The 22033-nt window shown below is 48.1% G+C and overlaps 1 protein-coding gene across 2 annotated transcripts in view; it reads right to left on the minus strand.

Moving 5' to 3' along the window:
- The window catches only part of LOC147705920 (deoxynucleoside triphosphate triphosphohydrolase SAMHD1-like), a 1309615-nt gene that overhangs the window by 1090009 nt on the left and 197573 nt on the right, over positions 1 to 22033 (minus strand). For both annotated transcript variants that reach the window (XM_086932390.1, XM_086932391.1), the window contains exon 4: positions 6944 to 7104. In XM_086932390.1, the coding sequence (XP_086788516.1) occupies positions 6944 to 7104 (161 nt within the window). The remainder of the gene's footprint in view (positions 1 to 6943; positions 7105 to 22033) is intronic.

The following is a 22033-nucleotide window of genomic DNA, read 5'->3' on the forward strand; positions in this document are numbered from 1 at the left end:
ATCAAAGATTACGCCTAGATAACAAAACCTATCGGTGGTTTCTATCTTCTTGCCTTCAAGGAAGATAGGACATGGCGCCTTCTTCGTGCCAGACCCGCAAGACAAGGTATAGGTTTTAGATATATTAACTTTTAGGCCTCTGTCCCTCAAGTAGCTGATAAATTTAACCACCGCCCTCTGTAAGCCTAACCTAGTCCGTGACATTATTGCCGCATCGTCGGCGTACAATAATATAGGTACGGGTGTCCCGCTTATGGAGGGGTAATCATATTGTGCGTCTATGAGGTGTTGTCCAATGGAGTTTATATATAAGGTGAATAACAGGGGTGCTAGAATGCACCCCTTCCTCACAACCCTCAGGATTGGGAATTTCTCTGAGCACTCGCCCTGCCGTCCATACCTCACCCTCACTCCCGCGTCTCTATATAATTCTTTAATGAATATTAAAATTCGGCCGTCGGTGCCCAGATCACGAAGTATCTCCTATAATAACTCGTGGTCCAAGCAATCGAAGGCCGAACTTAAATCAACAAAAGTGACATAACATTTTCGCTCTTAGCCTGGGTGTACTTAGAAATAAGTATGGCCAAATTTAGGCACTGTTCCATTGTCCCTTTACCTGATCAAAGGGACAATGGAACAGTGCCTAAATTTGGCCCAACTTTTTTCTAAGTACCTTTGTGTCAAAATCATTAATTTATGATTCAGTATGTTGATTGCATAATGAAAACATTGAGATGAAGGAGGAATCCGTTTCAAGTCCAATAGTGCACAAGTTGAGAATCGAAATTTGCCTAGCTTACGTAACGGTAAGTTTCAATTCTATTAAGGACACGGAGGCGAGGATTATGCTATATCTTCCTTCGCTTTATTAACATAAAGACTCCACAGCAGCTTAGGAAAAGATATAATAAGAACAAAAAATGCTTTAAACATAAAGCATTGACGTAATGTTCAACAAATCAAACAACAACTCCCAAGAGTCTCTTTGCATAACAATAGTCCATAGTCCTTCCACTCTGTCCATCATCACTATATAACCGGACTTCTCATCATCTTCCTCCTCTTTCTTCGCGCAGATCACGCTTGAGCCTCATTGGTCCTGTTTAGCACCGTCGTTGCCTGTCGAAAAATGAACAGCATCAGCGAGGTGGTCCAGGAATGCGACAACAAGGCGAGGAGCATTCAGTGATTAATACACTACTGACAATGTAAAGGAAAACGCTTTACTTACTGCCATACGGGTGGGTAGAGACACCACTGTAGTCTGGGTGGGATAATCCTCGCCTCCGTGTCCTTAATAGAATTGAAACTTACCGTTACGTAAGCTAGGCAAATTTCGATTCTATGTCAGGACCGGAGGCTTCAGATTATGCTAGTTTAAAGCTTACTTACCACCAACTGGGCCAAATCCACCACCGGCTTAAAATAAAACCTCTTGAAGGTGGAATCCGAGGACCATTCCGCCGCTCGCATTAGGTCCTCCATACGAGCACCCACCGAGAATGCCTTAGAGGCCATGGCCCCCCTGGCGGAGTGTGCTCCAAAGAGAGAAGTATTGATGCCCGCTTCTTGCATGACCCACCGCACCCACCGAGCAATAGTGGGGGAGGAGACAGCTTTGTGTGGCTTCCGCAGGGCAATCAACAACTGACGCTCGCCCGGAGGGCGCAGATCCAAGGTCAGGTCCTCATATGCTTTGAGGCATTGCACGACACACAACTTAGGAGTGTCAAGAAAAACTGGATATGAAATGGAACGCGACGACGTTTTCGTGCGTCGGCCTATTGTAAAAGTAACCCCATCCGGGGAAAAGATGCGTGCAGAGACATCCAGCGCGCGCACGTCAGAGACGCGCCTACAAGAAACCAAACATAACAACATGGCTAACTTCGCCGACAGCTCTTTAAGAGACAGATAGGAATTGGCCGGCCACGACAGGAACAAATTCAGAACCAAATTGACGTCCCAAAGGACGGAGTACCTGGGTTCCGGAGGCAGCGCGAGGCGGATAGCTCGCAGAAGCCGGCACACAAAAGGATGTTCCCCTACTGGATGGCCATCGATGTCATCATGGCCAGCCGAAATCGCCGATCGAATAGCATATATCGTCCTATACGCTAGGCCCTTGTCGGCCAAATGCGCCAGGAAATTCAGCACGGGAACGAGGCCTGCGACCAAGGGATCCAGATCCCTTCGTAAACACCAACGCATCCACTTAAGCCAAGCGGATCTGTAACGCTTCGTCGTACTATCGGCCCATGCTTTGGAGAGCAAGTGCTCAGCCGACCCCGAAAGGCCCGGGAGCGACCAGCGTCTCCTGAGAGCCTCCACGCCACGAGGCGGAGAGAGTTCTGCATGACGAGGGGGTGAGGTTCCTGATCCGGATTTGTCAGGAGCCGAGGAAACAGGGGGGTAGGATTGGAAAATCCCAAGAAAGTTCCAGAAGAACCGGAAACCATACTTGAGACCTCCAGAGCGGCGTAACCAACACCAGCTCCGCACCCTGGCGGCGTATTTGAGCCGCCGCTCGCATGATCATGGAGAACGGGGGAAACGCAAACGGCCGTTCCCGACTCCAATCCTGTAAGAACGCGTCCGTGGCCACCGCTAGAGGGTCCGGCCTCCAGCTGTAAAACCGCGGCAGCTGGTGGTCGAGACGGGACGCAAAGAGGTCCACCGAGAAGGGGCCCCAGAGGGAGTGCAGCCACCGGAAGACTTCCGGATCTAGTTTCCACTGGCTGGCGTCCCTGAGATGTCGAGAGTGCCAATCCGCTACCTGATTGCACTGGCCTGGCAGATACTCCGCCGTCACCGCAATGTGACGAGACAGGCAATAATCCCAGAAGTCCTTCGCCAAGTCCGCCAAGGCGCGGGAACGAGGACCTCCTAGATGGTTCACATAACGGACCGCCGAAATATTGTCCATCCGTAACAGGACACAAGCTTTGACCGAATCTTTGGTCCAACAGCGAACTGCGAAGGAGCCCGCAAGGAGCTCCAAACAATTGATATGCAATTGTTGTTCTTCTGAAGACCAGGCGCCGCCGGTGGAAAAATCCCCGCACCGGGCGCCCCAGCCCGACCTGCTGGCGTCGGACTCTATGATCAGGTCCGGAGCCGAACCGAAGATCGCCCGACCATTCCATGCCTCCATGTGAGACAGCCACCACGACATTTCCTCCTTCACTTCGTCCGTGAGGGGAACCCACTGATCGTAACTCATCCCACGGCGCAGATGTTGCGCCTTCAGGCGTTGGAGAGCCCTGTAGTGCAGTGGGCCTGGGAAAATCGCCTGGATGGAGGACGAGAGAAGGCCCACCACCTTGGCGACATGGCGCAGGGACGTACGATCCCTCGCGATCGTCTGCCGAAGCAAGTGACGTATCTTCGCGACCTTCCGACCCGGCAGGCTCAAGACCGCCTGTACCGAGTCCACCACGAAACCTAAAAAGGTGATCTGCTGAGTGGGAACCAAAACCGACTTGGAGCCGTTGATGACAAACCCCAGGCTCTGGAACAAGCCGACAGCTTGACGCAGCTGGCCCGCCAGCACCTCTGGGCACTGCCCCATGAGGAGGATGTCGTCCAAGTATACTAGCATCCGGACCCCTTGACTTCTGAGAAACTCCACTACCGGGTGGAGGACCTTCGTGAAGCACCACGGGGCCGAAGAAAGACCGAACGGCAGAGCGGTGAATTCGAACACCTTGTCGTCCCACAGGAATTGTAGGAAACGACGATGAGGGGGGTGGATGGGGACGACCAAGTAGGCGTCCTTGAGATCCAGTCTCACCATCCAATCCCGAGGGAGGAGCACGTCTCGAAGGAGGTGGATCCCCTCCATCTTGAAGTGACGGTAGACCAACCACCCATTGAACTCTTTGAGATTGATCACAGGCCTTTTGCCCCCATCTGTCTTGTCCACTAAAAAGACGTTGCTGAGGAACCCATGCGGGTGGCGCGTTGATAGACGGATGGCTCCCTTGCGCAGCAAGTCCGAGATCTCCCCGTCTATCAATCGCGCGTCTGACTCTGAAAAAACCATCGGGCGCGGGGGGCCTCGCTTGAGTGGGCTGGTCGTAAAACTCGATATGGAAACCTCGTACAGTTTGCAAAACCCAAGCGTCGGCAGTGAGCAATTCCCACGCCTCGTAGAAGCTTGCCAGCCGCCCCCCAATTGGAACCTGATCCAAACAAAGTACACTTACCGGGGGCATTTCCTTGTCCGGAGTTCCTCTTGAACCCTCTTCCACCAAAGCGCTGTCCACTGGTGGGGTAGAAGTTGGTGTAGTTGGCGGAGGTCTGGTATTGACCTCTTCCGGAGCCTTGTCCTTTATTGTTGGTCTGTTGACCACGGCCGATTTTTTGTTCTTATTATATCTTTTCCTAAGCTGCTGTGGAGTCTTTATGTTAATAAAGCGAAGGGAGATATAGCATAATCTGAAGCCTCCGGTCCTGACATAGAATCCCAACTAAGCCTATATAAATTTAGAAATGCTCACATAGCATACAAAAGGTACTTTGAGCATTCCTGTAAAGCAAACTGCAATACCAGCATATCAGTTATCAATCAAAAACCCTAACAAATAAACAGCTGAAAAGAGCCGAAGGAGAAAGACACAACTTTTACGCCTAGCATTAAGTAGTAATCCAGAAAGGCACATATCATGGAATACACTGTTAAGAATACAAATGTACTGAAAGGAATTCAACAGAATAACTGCACTACTATAATCGTGACTGAATGGAGTACGGGTCAGGTAAAAATGTGTAACGAATCGCAAGGTTAGATAAACAATCAAACTCCTGCAGTAAGCAGAAACACCACACCGGTTGTAACTAGATAAATACATATTGCAAGCAAGTGATTTATAAACACATCCGTCTACACAAGTCAGTATTAAAGAATGTAAGCAAAGACATGTCTAGGTGTCTCCATGCAGCTCTAAATTGCAGTAAAGCCAAATCAGCATGTACACCAAATCAAGGCACACCATCAAACAGTATATCTTTCAGGCTATTCTGTACAGGCTCTCAAAACCCAGAAGGACTCAGCCATGCATGTCTGTGCAGTTCAATTGACTGAGCGATAGCTCTACCCACGGAATCAGTGCTGTTCATACCACATTTTATGGAGAACTTCGCAGGATCTCGGCTATCCTGCACCCACTGTAGCAGTTCATGTTTGGCTCCTCCGGAAGAGAAGGTAGCAAACTCTTCAAGGAGTCCCATAACGCATGGGAAAACGTGCCGGGAATACATGCAGCATTCAAAGACTGTAATAATGCCCATAACTTTACAGCCATCTGAACTCAGTGCTAGGTGGAACCAGAGGGAGGACATTTGGGTCCACAGGGGTTGTAGCTACTTGCACAACCAGACCTTTTATGGAGGGATGTTTTAAGAGAAAATCAGGATCCCCAGGTGCGGGCCGATGCCAAGGGGATACAGCCCGGTCTTGAGACATTCCCATTACCAGCCTTGCCCAAGCCCCTAACAATATGTTGTGTAGAGATTCATTATATGGAAGCAAGGGCTCCACTCCTGTCTTACCCTGTTGAAGAACATTCACCAAAGGGTCTGTGGAAAATTCCACTGAGGGAAGCTGGCAATCTAAGACAGCTGCTGCCCTCCTTAATACCGCAGCATAAGAGGAACTCACCTCTGTTGCCATACAAGGTGGAAAAAGTAAGTCTGAAAATGGGCAGGCCTCAAGTCGACTAGGCTCACCCACGTAAGTCAGCCAACTTTCCTCCAAGAGAGGCTGGACAGTATTGCCCAAAGGGGTTTTGACACACAATTCTCCCCAACGCCTCAACTGTGCATTTCCGTGGTAAGAACAGAAGCAGGTAGTTTAGGGAAAGATGGAGAGGTGCCTAAAGCAAACACCTCCATAGATGCCGCATCCATTGCCGTTTGGTGCAGTGATGTGTTGACGTTGAGTAGAGTAATTGGTGCGGCATCGATGGGCACCACCGGGGTCATTGGCTGACCCGAATACGACACTGAAGGTGAAGGCTCCAAAGGACCGTACACCAGCACCGTCTCGAATCCGATAACTGATTTAGAGGGCCCGGCTGGCATTGAGGGTGAACCCGCCAGCGAGGATCCAGTCAGGGCACCTACCACCTCCTTGGGGTTAGAATGCACGCCAGAGGGGAATAGAGGCCCAAAATCTTTATGCAGGAAAATATAATATTCCCACATTTGGGCTAGAGTTGCTTCAGCTCCAGGATATTCAGGGAGGCATGGGGTGGACCCTGGAGAACGCTCAGCAGCCGAAGGTTTGGAGACAGAATCCGAAACAAACTTACATTTTGACCGTTGTAGCTTTGTACCCCACTTCAAAAGCCCCTCACCCAAACGGCTCATTGACCGGTCTCTGGACTTCGACAAGGAATTATGATGCCACGGTGCCTCAGTCACACGGCCAAACGTTTTATTCGATGCTCTCTAAAACCTTTTGTCTGAAGACACTGAGAGGAATCACACTCTTCCGAGTCATGGTGATCGCCCAGGCTCCACAAACAGATGGTATGAGAATCTGTGATCGACATCTGTCAGTCAGAAGATCCACATGGTTTAAATACTGAATGCATCACACAAGCACACTGTTTCTCAGACAATAGGTGGAGCTGGGGCGAAAAACAGCCCCTAATCGCTCCGGATGCACGTTGCAAGCGCGGAAAAGAAGGCTCTTACATCAGCGAGGGGGTTATATGGACCTGTCGACGTCACATAACAATGATATCGATATGGGGGTCATGTGGCGTCCTTTTCCAACGCACAGATGTGCTGTGGAAAAAAATAAAGGATCCAGTCTTGCATCTGGCAGAATATTCTAAAGTAAGGTTCCTGCAGCAAGACGTCTCTTTCAGATTCACAGTGGCACTTATTTTATTCTCACAATAAAATGATTTGCAAACACAAACATTCTTACCCAACTGAATGTTCAAATCGGTTGTGTGAGGCTCCAGGAAATACATAGTAACAGCCCCCAAGCTGTTTAATGTACCGCAAGCGCTGGAACTGAGGCGTGTCAATGATGCGAATAAGTAGCGGGTGCAACTCAATGTGCCCGTGGATAGGGTCATTAAACACCTAGAACATAAAATATTTACTAACATTTTCCATAAATACATTTCAAACTCAAACTTTCAAAAACATGTATGTAAGAACGTTAACACATGCTATGAAACAATATTGTAAATATATATTTTTTGCATACTCATAAAATAGTGCAACATTGAAATTATTAATGTTAACTGCATCTGTTACCCACCTATCCACACATGCAGAAGGACACAATTTCTGCAAAGAATGAATAGCATTTCTGACAAAGATGCAGCATAGGCACAAAGCCCTTGTCTCCTTAAGCGAGGTACTTTTAACAACCACCAACGATAGCAACAACAGCCACGATAGTTTTATAGTGTTAGCTAGTGACTTAAAACAATCGACCGTGAAATGTAGATCAGGAAACAGAATGATTCCCTCACTTCCAGGCCAAGTAACACATTTAATCCACTGAGAGACAAACACATATCACCAAGAGCCACATGGGGGAGGCCAGATGTTCGACCCTATTTTGCATGCGCAAACAAGTTTGTGACCCGTTTGCGCATGCAAAATGTCACAGGGCCATGTACAATTCCTAAATAGCAAGTTGGAATTTATTTGCGACTTGCTATTTAGGAATTGCGAGTCGCTATTAGGAAGGGGTGTTCCCTTCCTAATGGCGACCCCAAATCCAAGTATCAATGTTTTGTGACCTCAATTGCGGTCGGAAAAGACTTGGAAATTTCCACCTCTTCAAGAGGCTGGTAATGCACGCGCAAAAGGGAGGGGGTCCCAGGGGACCCCCTCCCTTTTGCAAATGCAGGGGGAAACGTTTTTAGGGGCAAGCAGTGGCCCAGGGACCACTGACTGCCCATAAAAAACAAGCATTGGCATAGCCAATAGGTCTCGCCTTTGGGACCTTATAAGTGTTTAGCCATGCAACAGTTGATGTTGTGGCACCAAGGATATTGTGCTGCATAACTAAATACATATAAGGTCCCAAAAGCAAGACCTATTGGCATAGCCAATAGGTCTAGCCTATGGTTTTATTAATTTGTTTAAGCTATGTTGTACTTTGCAGTTGTGTTTGGTTTTTTCCTTTGGTCTGCAGTAGTCTATGTGTTTAGAAAGTGTTGTTTGCAGAGGATGTGGAGTAACGGCCAGTGCGCTGGACATTAAAGCTGGGGAACTGGGTTTAAGTCTCGGCGGGGGCTCTACATCCTATGATTCTGGACAAATTTCTGTAATGTAACTAGAGCTAATGTAAAGCGCTCCGATACTCTCAATCGTGCCATATAAAAATGCTAAAAAAAAAGGAATGAACAGAGAATTCAAGCAATGGGGAAAGAGAAAAGATGCACTCTGTAGAGTGTTTAAACAAAAAACCATGAGCCATCAGTGAATTAAATAAAGCTGAAATAAATAAAGCATATTTGGATGTGAGGGCAATCTGGCTGGTGTGGAAGGGAGGAATGAGGTGACAGGCTTTTTGTTTTTCATCTGCATTTCTCTAAAAACATAATTTACCAGAAATGTGCTAATGGTGGCAAAAAGATGTTGGGGTAGCGCTTTGGTTTCCTTGACTGTTGCTGGTTAAAAAGTTTGCTCAGATGAAGGCGCTTGGTCATGTAATCCCAATGCTCCCAAATATGTATTTTCTGCAACACTTATCATCTTCCTGAAGCCTTCAGAAGTGTGTAAATGTGTGCCTGATATCTTCTCTTCTGAGGGGGGAGGAGTTCTGATGCAGCTTCTGTGACCATCTCTGGCGTAAAATGCACCCAGATGGCAGCTTTTACGCTGTAGATACTTTAGGCAGCGCGATGTACGTTCGCCAGATTATTCATTCCTTTGTTCTGCATTTTTATATAGCACGAATAAAGATCTCGGCCCTGAATCAACTGTTCTTTCCTCTCGTCATAGGCAAAAAAGAGTGATTGACAGAATGGCAAAAACAAAAGACAGGGGACAGGATGTGGAGTAATGGCCAGTGCCCCGACTTTAAAGCTGGGGGATCGGGTTTGAGTATTGGCGGAGGCTCTATATCCTGTGTTTCTGGGCAAATTTCTGCAAAGGAACTAGTGCTCATGTAAAGCACTTTGAAACCTTTATCTCAATTATGTAAAAATACAAGGGTTGAAAGGAGAAGTGCTTGCAGGTTCGTGAGGTTGGGGGGGGGGAGGGGGAGTAAAAAGATGTACTCTATAGTGTTTAAATAAAGCATGTTTGGATGTGAGGACGATCTGGCTGGGGTTTATTGGGAGGGGGAAGAGGCGACGGGGGAGTGAAAACACTCTGTGGAATGCGGAAAGCAACAAGATTACCAGTCAATTTCCAGTGTAACTAAATACATACAAAAGAAAAGTATGATGCCTTTGAAGAACAAGCTTTTGACATTAAATCAAAGGCAATTACCTGTATACATGAAACAAGACGCGCGGGGCGAGGCGTGCTCTGTGGTGGGGGAGGGAGTTGAAGCGCGAGCTACATCACATCACAGTCATATCTCAAAAGAGTGTAAGGAATCAAAAACCCTAATTTAGATTTAGGCCCTAATCATTCTGTTCATTATTCTGTTTTACCCGTCACTTGCCGACAAACTGTAAAACATTATTTTCGTGTAAAAAAATAAATTTTGCATAAACTGTTTAAATGTGTTTTTAAAGGTGCATGTTTAAATTGCACATTTTATCTTTCAATAACCTACAGCCTGCTTTCCAAAAAAGGTCTAAATGCGGTCTGACATGTGTTTTTTTCCTCTCATTGTGTGATTTCTGGGAACATTCCTGGCTTGAATATGTTGCAGGAAATTCAGAGCAGCAGAGGATGATCCAAATATAGTTCCGTGTAGGCAGTGTACCTACATAGGCAGTGCACCTGTTAGTCACAAACACAAGAAAAAGCTGCAATTTAAGGAAATGTGTGCAGTCTGGGTGGGATTTAATGGAAAAGCAGGAAGCATTTTCTATTGTTAACATTGTATTGAAGTTATGGATATTTGTCAAAAATAGTGTTATAAGAATTGAGTCTAAGCGTGTGTAATTTGAGACTGACTTGTACTTCTCTCATAGTGCTGTTACTCTCCTAGCTGTTTTAGTCTGAGCATATGCAATAAGCCTGTTTGTACTACCTTTGTTCGGATGTGGTGATTGAATTATTTTCGCTGCTTAAAGGATTTTTTTCCCCGACATCGTGGCGAGTTAGCCAGGCGATCCCATTTGCTCTGGCCTGCTGCTGCGCAGGTTCCCCTTCGGACAACTAATTTAGTTGTGCACAATTTGAGGAGGATGATAGACGCCCGTTGAGACAAAAGATCTGTTTTGGGTCTGGAGGAAGTCTGCAGTGGCCTGATAAGGTAGGAAAAAAGGGCGATCGTCAAATCTTTGTGTATTGATCCATAACTGTTACAAACGGAGATGTGTATTTAGTTAATTCTGGCAGACCCTGGTTTAGGAATTGTCAGAGAGAGAGAGAGAAGTATATGTGTTTTGTTGATATTGTCAGACCTTTGTTTAGAAATTGCCAGAGAAGTTGATGTGTATTTAGTTAAACTTGGCAGACAGTTGTTCTCTCCCTTGTGGAATCATTAGAAAAATTGGATTTATATAAGATGTTTATCCTGACAGTTGAATCAGGAAATCATCAGAGAAAAAGAAAAAAAATTACATTTTGTATAAATGTTTTTTTTTTAGAAAATAAAATATTTACAAATATGTAGATTTGTGATTATTATAGCATGTGTAATAGATCATTAGTTCTGTTGCATTATCAGAGGTTCCAACTGTTTTTTAGTGTTAACTCCATTAGGACAGGAGCCTTTAGGAATAGTAAAAGTTGGGTCTACTAGGATACCAGGTAGATTTATTCTGTGTACCATATATCCATCTGATTTGAGTGTAGGTGTGTTGTGTGTAACTCTTGTAAGTCTCCCACAACTTACTTATTTAGGGATAACCGAAGATGAGACTAAACAAAAGAGAGCAGTCTGTCTTATTAGTCCACAAGTTTTTTTCCCCACAGACAGGAATAGTACAAGTTTTTGGTAGAATACGAAGCAAGTTAAATTGTGAGGTCATGCCTTTCTTAAAGAATACTTCCCTGGGGAGGCAGGGAGAGAAAGGGACTCCTTTAGGCCACATGATTTCCACATTTCCATCCCTGGTTACGTGGGCTATCACTGGATACAGTGATAGCCCACGTAATATTGTATATCTTAGGAGCATATAAAGGAGATAAAAGAACAAAAAGATTAGCATAGTTAGATATGTGGAAGATATTCAGTCAGGATTCCCAAGTAGAATCCACAGCACCACACCGACATATTCTGAGATAATTAAAGGGCCTTTGTGCCGTCAGGTTATGTATCCATCATTGTCAGTGGAAGATTAGGAATCCACTACCTCAATAGACTCAGTGGACACTGATGTTTCAGCTGTAGGCTACAAAGATCCAACATTAATACCCCTGACTGACAAACTAAGTTACACCAAAGGTTGATGACTTATTAAAAATGGGAGAGTTTGATCTTGCTCAAACGATTAATAAAAATTCTCTTAAACCAGAAAAAGTATATGAGGGGGAGGAGGAGCTACGCTGGCAAACAAGATGGCTGCTTAGGCTCCCAGCTCCGCCGACCTCCGTATCCCGCCACAAGATCCTGTACATTATCCTGATTTTACGCCCAGCCCCTGTGTGAATGAACTGTTCCACACTCTGATGGTGAAATCCGGAAACTTTTATCGGCTAATTTGACGAAGCTGCATCGAGTTGAAGATTGTGGCCTACTGGAGGCGCTAGGGGGCGCACAGCGGAATGGCTGAGTGAGATCGCAGCTCCGCCGGGCGACCAAGAACATATTGTTCTGCAATCGCCCCAGAGCCCGAAACGCCGCCTTCGAAAGGTCTTCCCTGGTGTGTGAAGGCATCAGGAGCATGATGGTCTAGGTGCCGGAGAGAAAAGCTCAGTGTTAGCAGGCGAAATCTACATGAAACAGCAACGAAGAGCCGCGGCAGCTAAAATGGCGGCCGCCGCGATATCCAGAACGGTACTGTACCCGTTAACACAGTGAGTACACCGGTGATCAATAACACCGGCAGCGCTGTAAATAAGGAATCAGCAAATGTGGACTGAAAGGGGCGCTGGTGTAACTGGACTTTGGTTGTGCCCGTTCTGGCTGTAGTACGGCTCCTTTAAGTATCTGGGGCTGTGTGTGGACAAGATGGCGGCGCCCAACGGGTTGTGGAATGGCGAATGTGATGCATGCTGCCCGGGGCCCGTGTAGCGCTCGGAGCGAGGGAGCAATGGGCGATTGTGAGAAGTTGGCCTGATATGTAAATGTAAATGTGTTTCGATTTATATAGCGCACTTTAACCCAGGGGTCCCAAGGCGCTTGCTTAGGGAACCCGTCCTGGTATTCCCCTGTGAGATATCCCGGCCGGGTATCCACAAGGTGAAAGCCAGGCATCCCGCCGCGAGGGGCCGTAGTGGAGATTAAGCAAGCTATTGCCCAGAGTCTCAGAGTGTGACCCCGTGAGTCGAGTAGGCACCGGAGCGAGAATTGTCGACTCCGTGGAATTTTTGAGCCCGAGACCTGCCGAGGTGGGGAATCGAACCCTGGTCCACCACCGATCTCAGCTTCCGGGTCTGCCGCCTCTAACCACTGAGCCACGCTCACGATATATGATGTCTCCAATTCTGGGGGCACCTTGTATCAGTCCAAACAATCCCTTATGGTGATGGTTGTAAGTCAACCTTATAGACAAGCTATCCTAAGGGTAGCATGGACTAAGCAGCCTTAAAGGCTTAACTCAAGAGGTCGTGTTAAGCGAGCTGTTTTACCAATCGCAATCCTGTAATATCAAATGAAAGGACACCACACAAGTTATATATTATAAAAATATATGTATTTATTACTAGAATAATCCTCTGTACTCTTTATGAGTGCAGAGGCACAAGCGTTTAAACAAAAAGCACAGTTAAACATATAAAAGTTGCACAATTATGGATGAGGCCAGGGGGCCACGCAAACCATATATTAAAAAAGTGGTATAAGAGATACCAATCGAACAGTGGTTAGGCCTAGGGCCTAGGGAATCGCTGGGAGCAGTCAGGACTAGCAATGCTGAAGTCGGGAAAAGCCCGCGGGATTCGGGTGCAGCGCTTAAAGCACACACATGCACCAATGCAAAGTCAATGGTGCGTAAAAGTTATAAAGTTACTGTAAAAGGAGACTTCCGCTTAACCTAGAAGGACAAAACTTTAGACACATACACTAGAGGTGTGTACCAGTGTAGGAACACCGGCGTTGCTGAGTTACCTCATGCACAGGAAGCGGGTGCACAGGTGCGAAGTAGTGTCAGGTTTCGTCATGCAGGTTGATGGTGCCTGAAGATGAAGATGCTGCAGGCGTCGTGAAGAGAAGTGTCCGGTGTGATCCAAGGGTGGATCGAAGATAAAGATAATCTGAAAGCAGAGGGGACAGAGTCTGGGTCACTCAGCAGTGACCAGGGAGGAACCAGGCAATGTCGGACGCTGTTGTGAAGCTTTTCTCCGCTGCCACTTGGACTCTGGGGCACCGAGGATGTCCAGGAGTCGATCACGAGCTGTCCCACGAAGGTTCTCGCTGTCGGCGGTGTCGGCTTCCTGATTGGAGCAAACAACCCTTGGCAAGCGCAACTCACGCGGGATTCGAAGATGGCTTAACACTCGGGCCAGGAGGGTCAGAGCGGGTGCTCCTTTTCAGGGGAGCGAGTGCAAGTCTGGAGCAACCAGACTCACGAGTCAGATTTCAAAGTTCGTCGGTACAGGGGCCACAAGCCAACGGGCAAGTGACCGGACCAACGCATTGAGCCAAAAGATGCAGAAGGGCCCCACGCAGCACTCGGTGAGTGTAGAGGGGTGAGCTTTGGTGCAAGAGAGGCTCAGGGCTGGGGCTTCTCAAACCCCAATGCACAGCTTCGAAGGGGGCCTCGGATGCTGCACGGTCAGCGCCTCGTGGTCTTTCCAAGATGGGGAGCCCCACGCTTCAGATCGCCTCCACGGGTCTCAGCTCTGCAGGGACTGTGGATCGGGCTGTTAGAAGGCAGGCACGCTGGGTCTTGTCGAACTCTTGTCACTCGAGTTCCGGCGGGAACTGCAACAAAGCAAACGTCGAGGTGCTGGATGGTGCCTGTTTGCATAGGGTGGTCACTCCTTGACCACAAGGGAGATTCTTCAGTCTTCTACGTTGAGTAGGATGTCGAAGGGTCCAGAGTTTCGTTTCATAAGTTTCAGTCAGGATAATCTGAGTGCGTTGGCACTGCTCCCATTCTTATACCAATCTAGGGGGCTGGATTACCTGCTAGGTCCCTCCTATGGGTGGGACCCAGGAAGGGGGTGGTTACACCCCTCTCCCTTTGTCCAGGGTAACGCTGGGACTGGGGCTAGTGTGCCCCAGAACCGGTTTGACCGGATTATGCAAGGGGAAGCCTTGTGCGCCCCAGGCACTGTCTAGTTTCTTTCAGCCCTCCCTGCCCCAATACACTATCTCCTGTCTGGGGTGGTGTAGCACCTCCCCGCGACAGGGAACCCTTTGTCCAGGCCTCTGCCAATTTTCGGTCAGCAGCAGGAGGTCAGACTTGTGTCGGTGGCAGCAGCATCCATTTTGTGATGCTGAGGCTCTGGTTAGGATTAACCGCGTTTCTGTAAAGTAGCATGTCTTCTCCCTCTAGAAGGGTGGAATGCTATCCCCATCGACAGGACTGTCGAGGGGATAGTATTCCAAATCGTATGACACCTTACACGACATGTTTTGATAAAGCCAAACCAAAGTTAGCACATAACCGCAATGTATTATAATGCACTTAAGAGTATAGGGTATGGCATTATCCCAGAACAGCTAAGGGAGTTGTTCCCGACAGCTGCAGACAGGCTCAGCTCATGCTCGAGCACCATCTCACGTTAAACCAAGCACTCTGCCTCCAGGATTGATAAGGCCTGCCATAGGAGTGACTTATAGGTTTATATGTGTGAGGATATAGGTTTAGATATAGCTATACTATATCTAAGCAAGAGGTGATTACACCAACTTGCCCCAGCTGAGTGATCAGCCAGTTGTGTCAATTTAAGAACCAGCCAGGGGTGGCAAAAGCTATGCTGCAGCCCCTGGTAGACCTTGGATGCACCTATGCCCTTGCCACCTATAGTGCACTGTATAGGGGCTGACAAGGTGTCCAGTACCAATTTGGTTATGCACCTAGGGTGCATTAAGTCCATTTTAAGGAGAGAGCAGATAGCCTGGGGCCCTAATTAGCAGGGAACCAGGCCAAGTAAGTCGAAAACCAGCTAAACGCAAGGCAAAAAATCTGGGGTAACTATAGTCAGGTGTCCACCTTCCTACACAACCCCCTGCAAACGAAAGGAGATAAGGCTATCCTTGACCAGGTACGCCTATATTGCCTGAGTGGCCATATAAGGAAGTACCTGCACTAGCATGGTTACCCCCTGTCTCATGGTCCACTAAGCAATCCCTCACCCTTGGGGTATTAGAGGGTCTCCACCATAGGGAATCACTACATTGGGTGTGTTTTTGCAAAGTAAAAGGCTGGTGTTGATATGGAGTATTGAAGTGAGGCTCCACTAATTTAGGGCTCAGCTTCCTCCAATTATCTTCCACCATGTGTGCCTTTCTTTCTTCAACTGAGTTGCACTGTGCTCTCAGGGTCAACATCTGGCTGCCTCAAGCTGGAGGCTGGGTCCCTTTTGTTGGCTTACTGGAGGGACAGTTCAGGTTTGGGCCATGTGGGTCCCAGGTTTGGCTGTGCCCAACAGAATCCATCTGTGGGAGGTCCCTAGCTACTTTTAAGGGGGATCCCTCAGGAGTTTTTAAAGTTTTCACCTGGGTAGGGCTGCTAGCTTCGGTGCCCCTAATCTGCTGATGGGGGTGCTTTATTTGACAGGGGGCCCTTTGGGGCTCACTGTCCTTCTTGTCCTCTTCAGCCCTGGGCTGACTAAGGCAAGGTAGAGAGGGGCAGGTTACCTGCTCCAGACTGGGTCCCACCTGAGAAGGGTCCACTGCCATCAGGGGCTCTGTCAGGCCAGGCCCAACAACCTCTGGGGCAGTTCCTTCATCAGGGGTAAGATCAGTTCCCTGAGGAGGCTGATCCTGTCCTAATGTCTGGTGGGAGGGAGATTTCTCTTCCTCCTCAATGCTCTCTGTTTGTGTGGAATGATCCATCATTTCAGGCTTCACAACACAGGAATCAGTTTGAGTTTGGGCTGTGGCCATCACAGCCCCGCCAACCTTTTCAGGAGGAGACTCAGTTTGGGTATGGGCTGTTATCATAACAGCTCTGCTAACTTGTTCAGGAAGGGCTTCTGCTAAAGATGGGGCTGAGCTTTGTACAGCCCTACCAACCTTTTCAGGAAGGACATCTTGGATTGGGGCTGTAGCTATCACAGCCCCACTAACCTTTCCATGGACACTTACCATTCTAGAATGGATTTCCTGTTAAACCTCAGCCCAGGCTGAGATTTCCAAATCATTACCTAGTAGGCAATATACAGGCAAGTTTGCTGACACTGCCACTCTCTTTGGGCCAGTGACACCTCCCCAGCTAAGATTGACTACTGCCATGGGATGATTGGTTTCTATTCCATCAATGTTTGTCGCCTGGTATGTGGCACCAGGTAAAAGATGCCTTGAGGGGACTATACATTCAGCCACCATGGTGATGCTAGCCCCTGTGTCTCTAAAGGCCTCAACTTTCAAACCATTGATGAGGGGCTAATGTCTGTACTTGCTCAAAGTGTTTGGGCAAGCAGTGAAATTGGCAAACCCCATGCCATTCTCATAGACAAGAGTATCTGTGGTAGGGGACCTGGATAGGCCAGAGTCCACCTGGGCTCCAAAAGTAAACCCACCCAAATTCTTGGGGGTGCTCCCACCACCTGGGGGACCATTGCTGACAGTGACAGGAGGTGTTGGAGCTGTTTTTGGAGGAATATTTTCGTTAGTGCCATTCTTTGGACAACAGCTGTCTGATTTCCAATGGCCAGTCTGTTTACAGGCATGGCAGTATGGCTTTTTCTGAGTAGATGAAGTGTCTTGGGACCCTCCCCCATCCTGGGAGTTTTGGGGCCCTGGGGAAGTCTTCTCTTTAGATTTAACCCTTATCTTGAGGTTTGGTAGACTCCTTCTTCTGGTCATTGCCCTGATTCTTAGGCCTAATCCTGGTTCTGACCAATTTGTCTGCCCTCTTACCCAATTCTTGTGGAGAGGTCAGATCTGAGTCCACCAGGTACTGGTGTAAAAGCTGGTTCTGACAATTACTTCGGATCTGCTCCCTCATAATCAAATTATACAATCCTGTAAAGTCATGTACTTTGCTGCCATGCAGCCAACCTTCAAGAGTCTTAGTAGCACAATCTACAAAATCAGTCCAGTCCTGTGTCTGTGTCTTCTGGGTATCTCTGAACTTTAACCTGTATTGTTCAGTGGTTAGGCCAAACCCATCTATCAGAGCACTCTTCAGGACATTGTAATTTTTAGCATCCTCCGGTCTAACTGTGAGGAGCTTATCTCTCCCTTTCTTAGAATAGGAGTACCATAAGATAGCTTCCCACTGTTCTTGAGGAACCTGCTGTACCATGCAGGCTCTCTCCAGAGCAGTCATCCATTTGTGGATGTCATCCCCTTCCTTGTAGGGGGCACAATCTTTGTCAGGTTTCTAGTATCATAGGACCTGTCTTTCTCTCTAGGAATTATGCTGCCACCAGTGGAACCGAATCCACTCAACTTTTGTTCTCTTGCTAAAGCAAGTTTAGCTTGAGCCAGGGCTACCTCTTCCCTCTCTATCTGGAGTTGGACAGCCCTCATTCTGGCCCTATGCTCTTTTCTCTGGGGGGAAGTCTCTCCCCTTTGAGATTCCCTTGAGGCACTAGAAATATTAGAATCCCTTGAGGAGGATCTCAACCTTCTGTTACCTGAGGGAACTATGTTATAGGATCTGGGGAGGTGCTCGCCCTCTCCATTCCTATGTAGGTCCAAGTTGGTTTGGTTAAGCCTCCCCACTACTACCTGGTTGGTCCTCTGATCCTGATCTGAATCATCATTAGTATCTGATTCAGGTTCCTCCTCTAACTCTGGGGAGTTCTCAATCTCAGGGGGGTTCACTCCATCTCCTGCATCTAAGGGAAATGCACTCGCCTTAGCTAAGACATCCTTCTCCAGGATCGCTATCAGGATGGGAATGGTAGGGTTGTGACCCTTTCTCAGCCCCCTTGAAGTGCACAAGGCACTCAGGTCCTTACGGCTGAGGGTGTCATAGCTGGAAGGTGCCTTGGTAAGGTCAACCAACACAGGTGAAGAACCTGAAGTTCCCTCTGTGCCAGCCATGACTGCTAGTGAGGTGTAAGTGGTGCACTTACCTACACTAAGTGTTTTCCTACTGTACCTTGCTAGTGAGTTGTAGGCAGGGTGTGCTAAGCCCTTTGATCTACAACTACTAAGTTCAGTAGAACTTAAATATGCTAAGCTTTGTTTATATGTACCTAAGGTACTTGATGTGATCTTTCAATTTGATAAAAAGATTGCAATGGTAAAACAACAGCAAGCTCAAATCTTACCGCTGCCACCAATGTGAGAAGTTGGCCTGATATATGATGTCTCCAATTCTGGGGGCACCTTGTATCAGTCCAAACAATCCCTTATGGTGATGGTTGTAAGTCAACCTTATAGACAAGCTATCCTAAGGGTAGCATGGACTAAGCAGCCTTAAAGGCTTAACTCAAGAGGTCGTGTTAAGCGAGCTGTCTTACCAATCACAATCCTGTAATATCAAATGAAAGGACACCACACAAGTTATATATTATAAAAATATATGTATTTATTACTGAAATAATCCTCTATACTCTTTATGAGTGCATAGGCACAAGCGTTTAAACAAAAGCACAGTTAAACATATAAAAGTTGCACAATTATGGATGAGGCCGGGGGGCCACGCAAACCATATATTAAAAAAGTGGTATAAGAGATACCAATCGAACAGTGGTTAGGCCTAGGGCCTAGGGAATCGCTGGGAGCAGTCGGGACTAGCAATGCTGAAGTTAGGAAAAGCCCGCGGGATTCGGGTGCATCGCTTAAAGAACACACATGCACCAATGCAAAGTCAATGGTGCGTAAAAGTTATAAAGTTACTGTAAAAGGAGACTTCCGCTTAACCTAGAAGGACAAAACTTTAGACACATACACTAGAGGTGTGTACCAGTGTAGGAACACCGGCGTTGCTGAGTTACCTCATGCACAGGAAGCGGGTGCACAGGTGCGAAGTAGTGTCAGGTTTCGTCATGCAGGTTGATGGTGCCTGAAGATGAAGATGCTGCAGGCGTCGTGAAGAGAAGTGTCCGGTGTGATCCAAGGGTGGATCGAAGATAAAGATAATCTGAAAGCAGAGGGGACAGAGTCTGGGTCACTCAGCAGTGACCAGGGAGGAACCAGGCAATGTCGGACGCTGTTGTGAAGCTTTTCTCCGCTGCCACTTGGACTCTGGGGCACCGAGGATGTCCAGGAGTCGATCACGAGCTGTCCCACGAAGGTTCTCGCTGTCGGCGGTGTCGGCTTCCTGATTGGAGCAAACAACCCTTGGCAAGCGCAACTCACGCGGGATTCGAAGATGGCTTAACACTCGGGCCAGGAGGGTCAGAGCGGGTGCTCCTTTTCAGGGGAGCGAGTGCAAGTCTGGAGCAACCAGACTCACGAGTCAGATTTCAAAGTTCGTCGGTACAGGGGCCACAAGCCAACGGGCAAGTGACCGGACCAACGCATTGAGCCAAAAGATGCAGAAGGGCCCCACGCAGCACTCGGTGAGTGTAGAGGGGTGAGCTTTGGTGCAAGAGAGGCTCAGGGCTGGGGCTTCTCAAACCCCAATGCACAGCTTCGAAGGGGGCCTCGGATGCTGCACGGTCAGCGCCTCGTGGTCTTTCCAAGATGGGGAGCCCCACGCTTCAGATCGCCTCCACGGGTCTCAGCTCTGCAGGGACTGTGGATCGGGCTGTTAGAAGGCAGGCACGCTGGGTCTTGTCGAACTCTTGTCACTCGAGTTCCGGCGGGAACTGCAACAAAGCAAACGTCGAGGTGCTGGATGGTGCCTGTTTGCATAGGGTGGTCACTCCTTGACCACAAGGGAGATTCTTCAGTCTTCTACGTTGAGTAGGATGTCGAAGGGTCCAGAGTTTCGTTTCATAAGTTTCAGTCAGGATAATCTGAGTGCGTTGGCACTGCTCCCATTCTTATACCAATCTAGGGGGCTGGATTACCTGCTAGGTCCCTCCTATGGGTGGGACCCAGGAAGGGGGTGGTTACACCCCTCTCCCTTTGTCCAGGGTAACGCTGGGACTGGGGCTAGTGTGCCCCAGAACCGGTTTGACCGGATTATGCAAGGGGAAGCCTTGTGCGCCCCAGGCACTGTCTAGTTTCTTTCAGCCCTCCCTGCCCCAATACACTATCTCCTGTCTGGGGTGGTGTAGCACCTCCCCGCGACAGGAAACCCTTTGTCCAGGCCTCTGCCAATTTTCGGTCAGCAGCAGGAGGTCAGACTTGTGTCGGTGGCAGCAGCATCCATTTTGTGATGCTGAGGCTCTGGTTAGGATTAACCGCGTTTCTGTAAAGTAGCATGTCTTCTCCCTCTAGAAGGGTGGAATGCTATCCCCATCGACAGGACTGTCGAGGGGATAGTATTCCAAATCGTATGACACCTTACACGACATGTTTTGATAAAGCCAAACCAAAGTTAGCACATAACCGCAATGTATTATAATGCACTTAAGAGTATAGGGTATGGCATTATCCCAGAACAGCTAAGGGAGTTGTTCCCGACAGCTGCAGACAGGCTCAGCTCATGCTCGAGCACCATCTCACGTTAAACCAAGCACTCTGCCTCCAGGATTGATAAGGCCTGCCATAGGAGTGACTTATAGGTTTATATGTGTGAGGATATAGGTTTAGATATAGCTATACTATATCTAAGCAAGAGGTGATTACACCAACTTGCCCCAGCTGAGTGATCAGCCAGTTGTGTCAATTTAAGAACCAGCCAGGGGTGGCAAAAGCTATGCTGCAGCCCCTGGTAGACCTTGGATGCACCTATGCCCTTGCCACCTATAGTGCACTGTATAGGGGCTGACAAGGTGTCCAGTACCAATTTGGTTATGCACCTAGGGTGCATTAAGTCCATTTTAAGGAGAGAGCAGATAGCCTGGGGCCCTAATTAGCAGGGAACCAGGCCAAGTAAGTCGAAAACCAGCTAAACGCAAGGCAAAAAATCTGGGGTAACTATAGTCAGGTGTCCACCTTCCTACACAACCCCCTGCAAACGAAAGGAGATAAGGCTATCCTTGACCAGGTACGCCTATATTGCCTGAGTGGCCATATAAGGAAGTACCTGCACTAGCATGGTTACCCCCTGTCTCATGGTCCACTAAGCAATCCCTCACCCTTGGGGTATTAGAGGGTCTCCACCATAGGGAATCACTACATTGGGTGTGTTTTTGCAAAGTAAAAGGCTGGTGTTGATATGGAGTATTGAAGTGAGGCTCCACTAATTTAGGGCTCAGCTTCCTCCAATTATCTTCCACCATGTGTGCCTTTCTTTCTTCAACTGAGTTGCACTGTGCTCTCAGGGTCAACCTCTGGCTGCCTCAAGCTGGAGGCTGGGTCCCTTTTGTTGGCTTACTGGAGGGACAGTTCAGGTTTGGGCCCTGTGGGTCCCAGGTTTGGCTGTGCCCAACAGAATCCATCTGTGGGAGGTCCCTAGCTACTTTTAAGGGGGATCCCTCAGGAGTTTTTAAAGTTTTCACCTGGGTAGGGCTGCTAGCTTCGGTGCCCCTAATCTGCTGATGGGGGTGCTTTATTTGACAGGGGGCCCTTTGGGGCTCACTGTCCTTCTTGTCCTCTTCAGCCCTGGGCTGACTAAGGCAAGGTAGAGAGGGGCAGGTT

This window comes from Lissotriton vulgaris, chromosome 7 (genome assembly GCF_964263255.1).
Source record: "Lissotriton vulgaris chromosome 7, aLisVul1.2, whole genome shotgun sequence".
Taxonomy (NCBI): Eukaryota; Metazoa; Chordata; class Amphibia; order Caudata; family Salamandridae; genus Lissotriton; species Lissotriton vulgaris.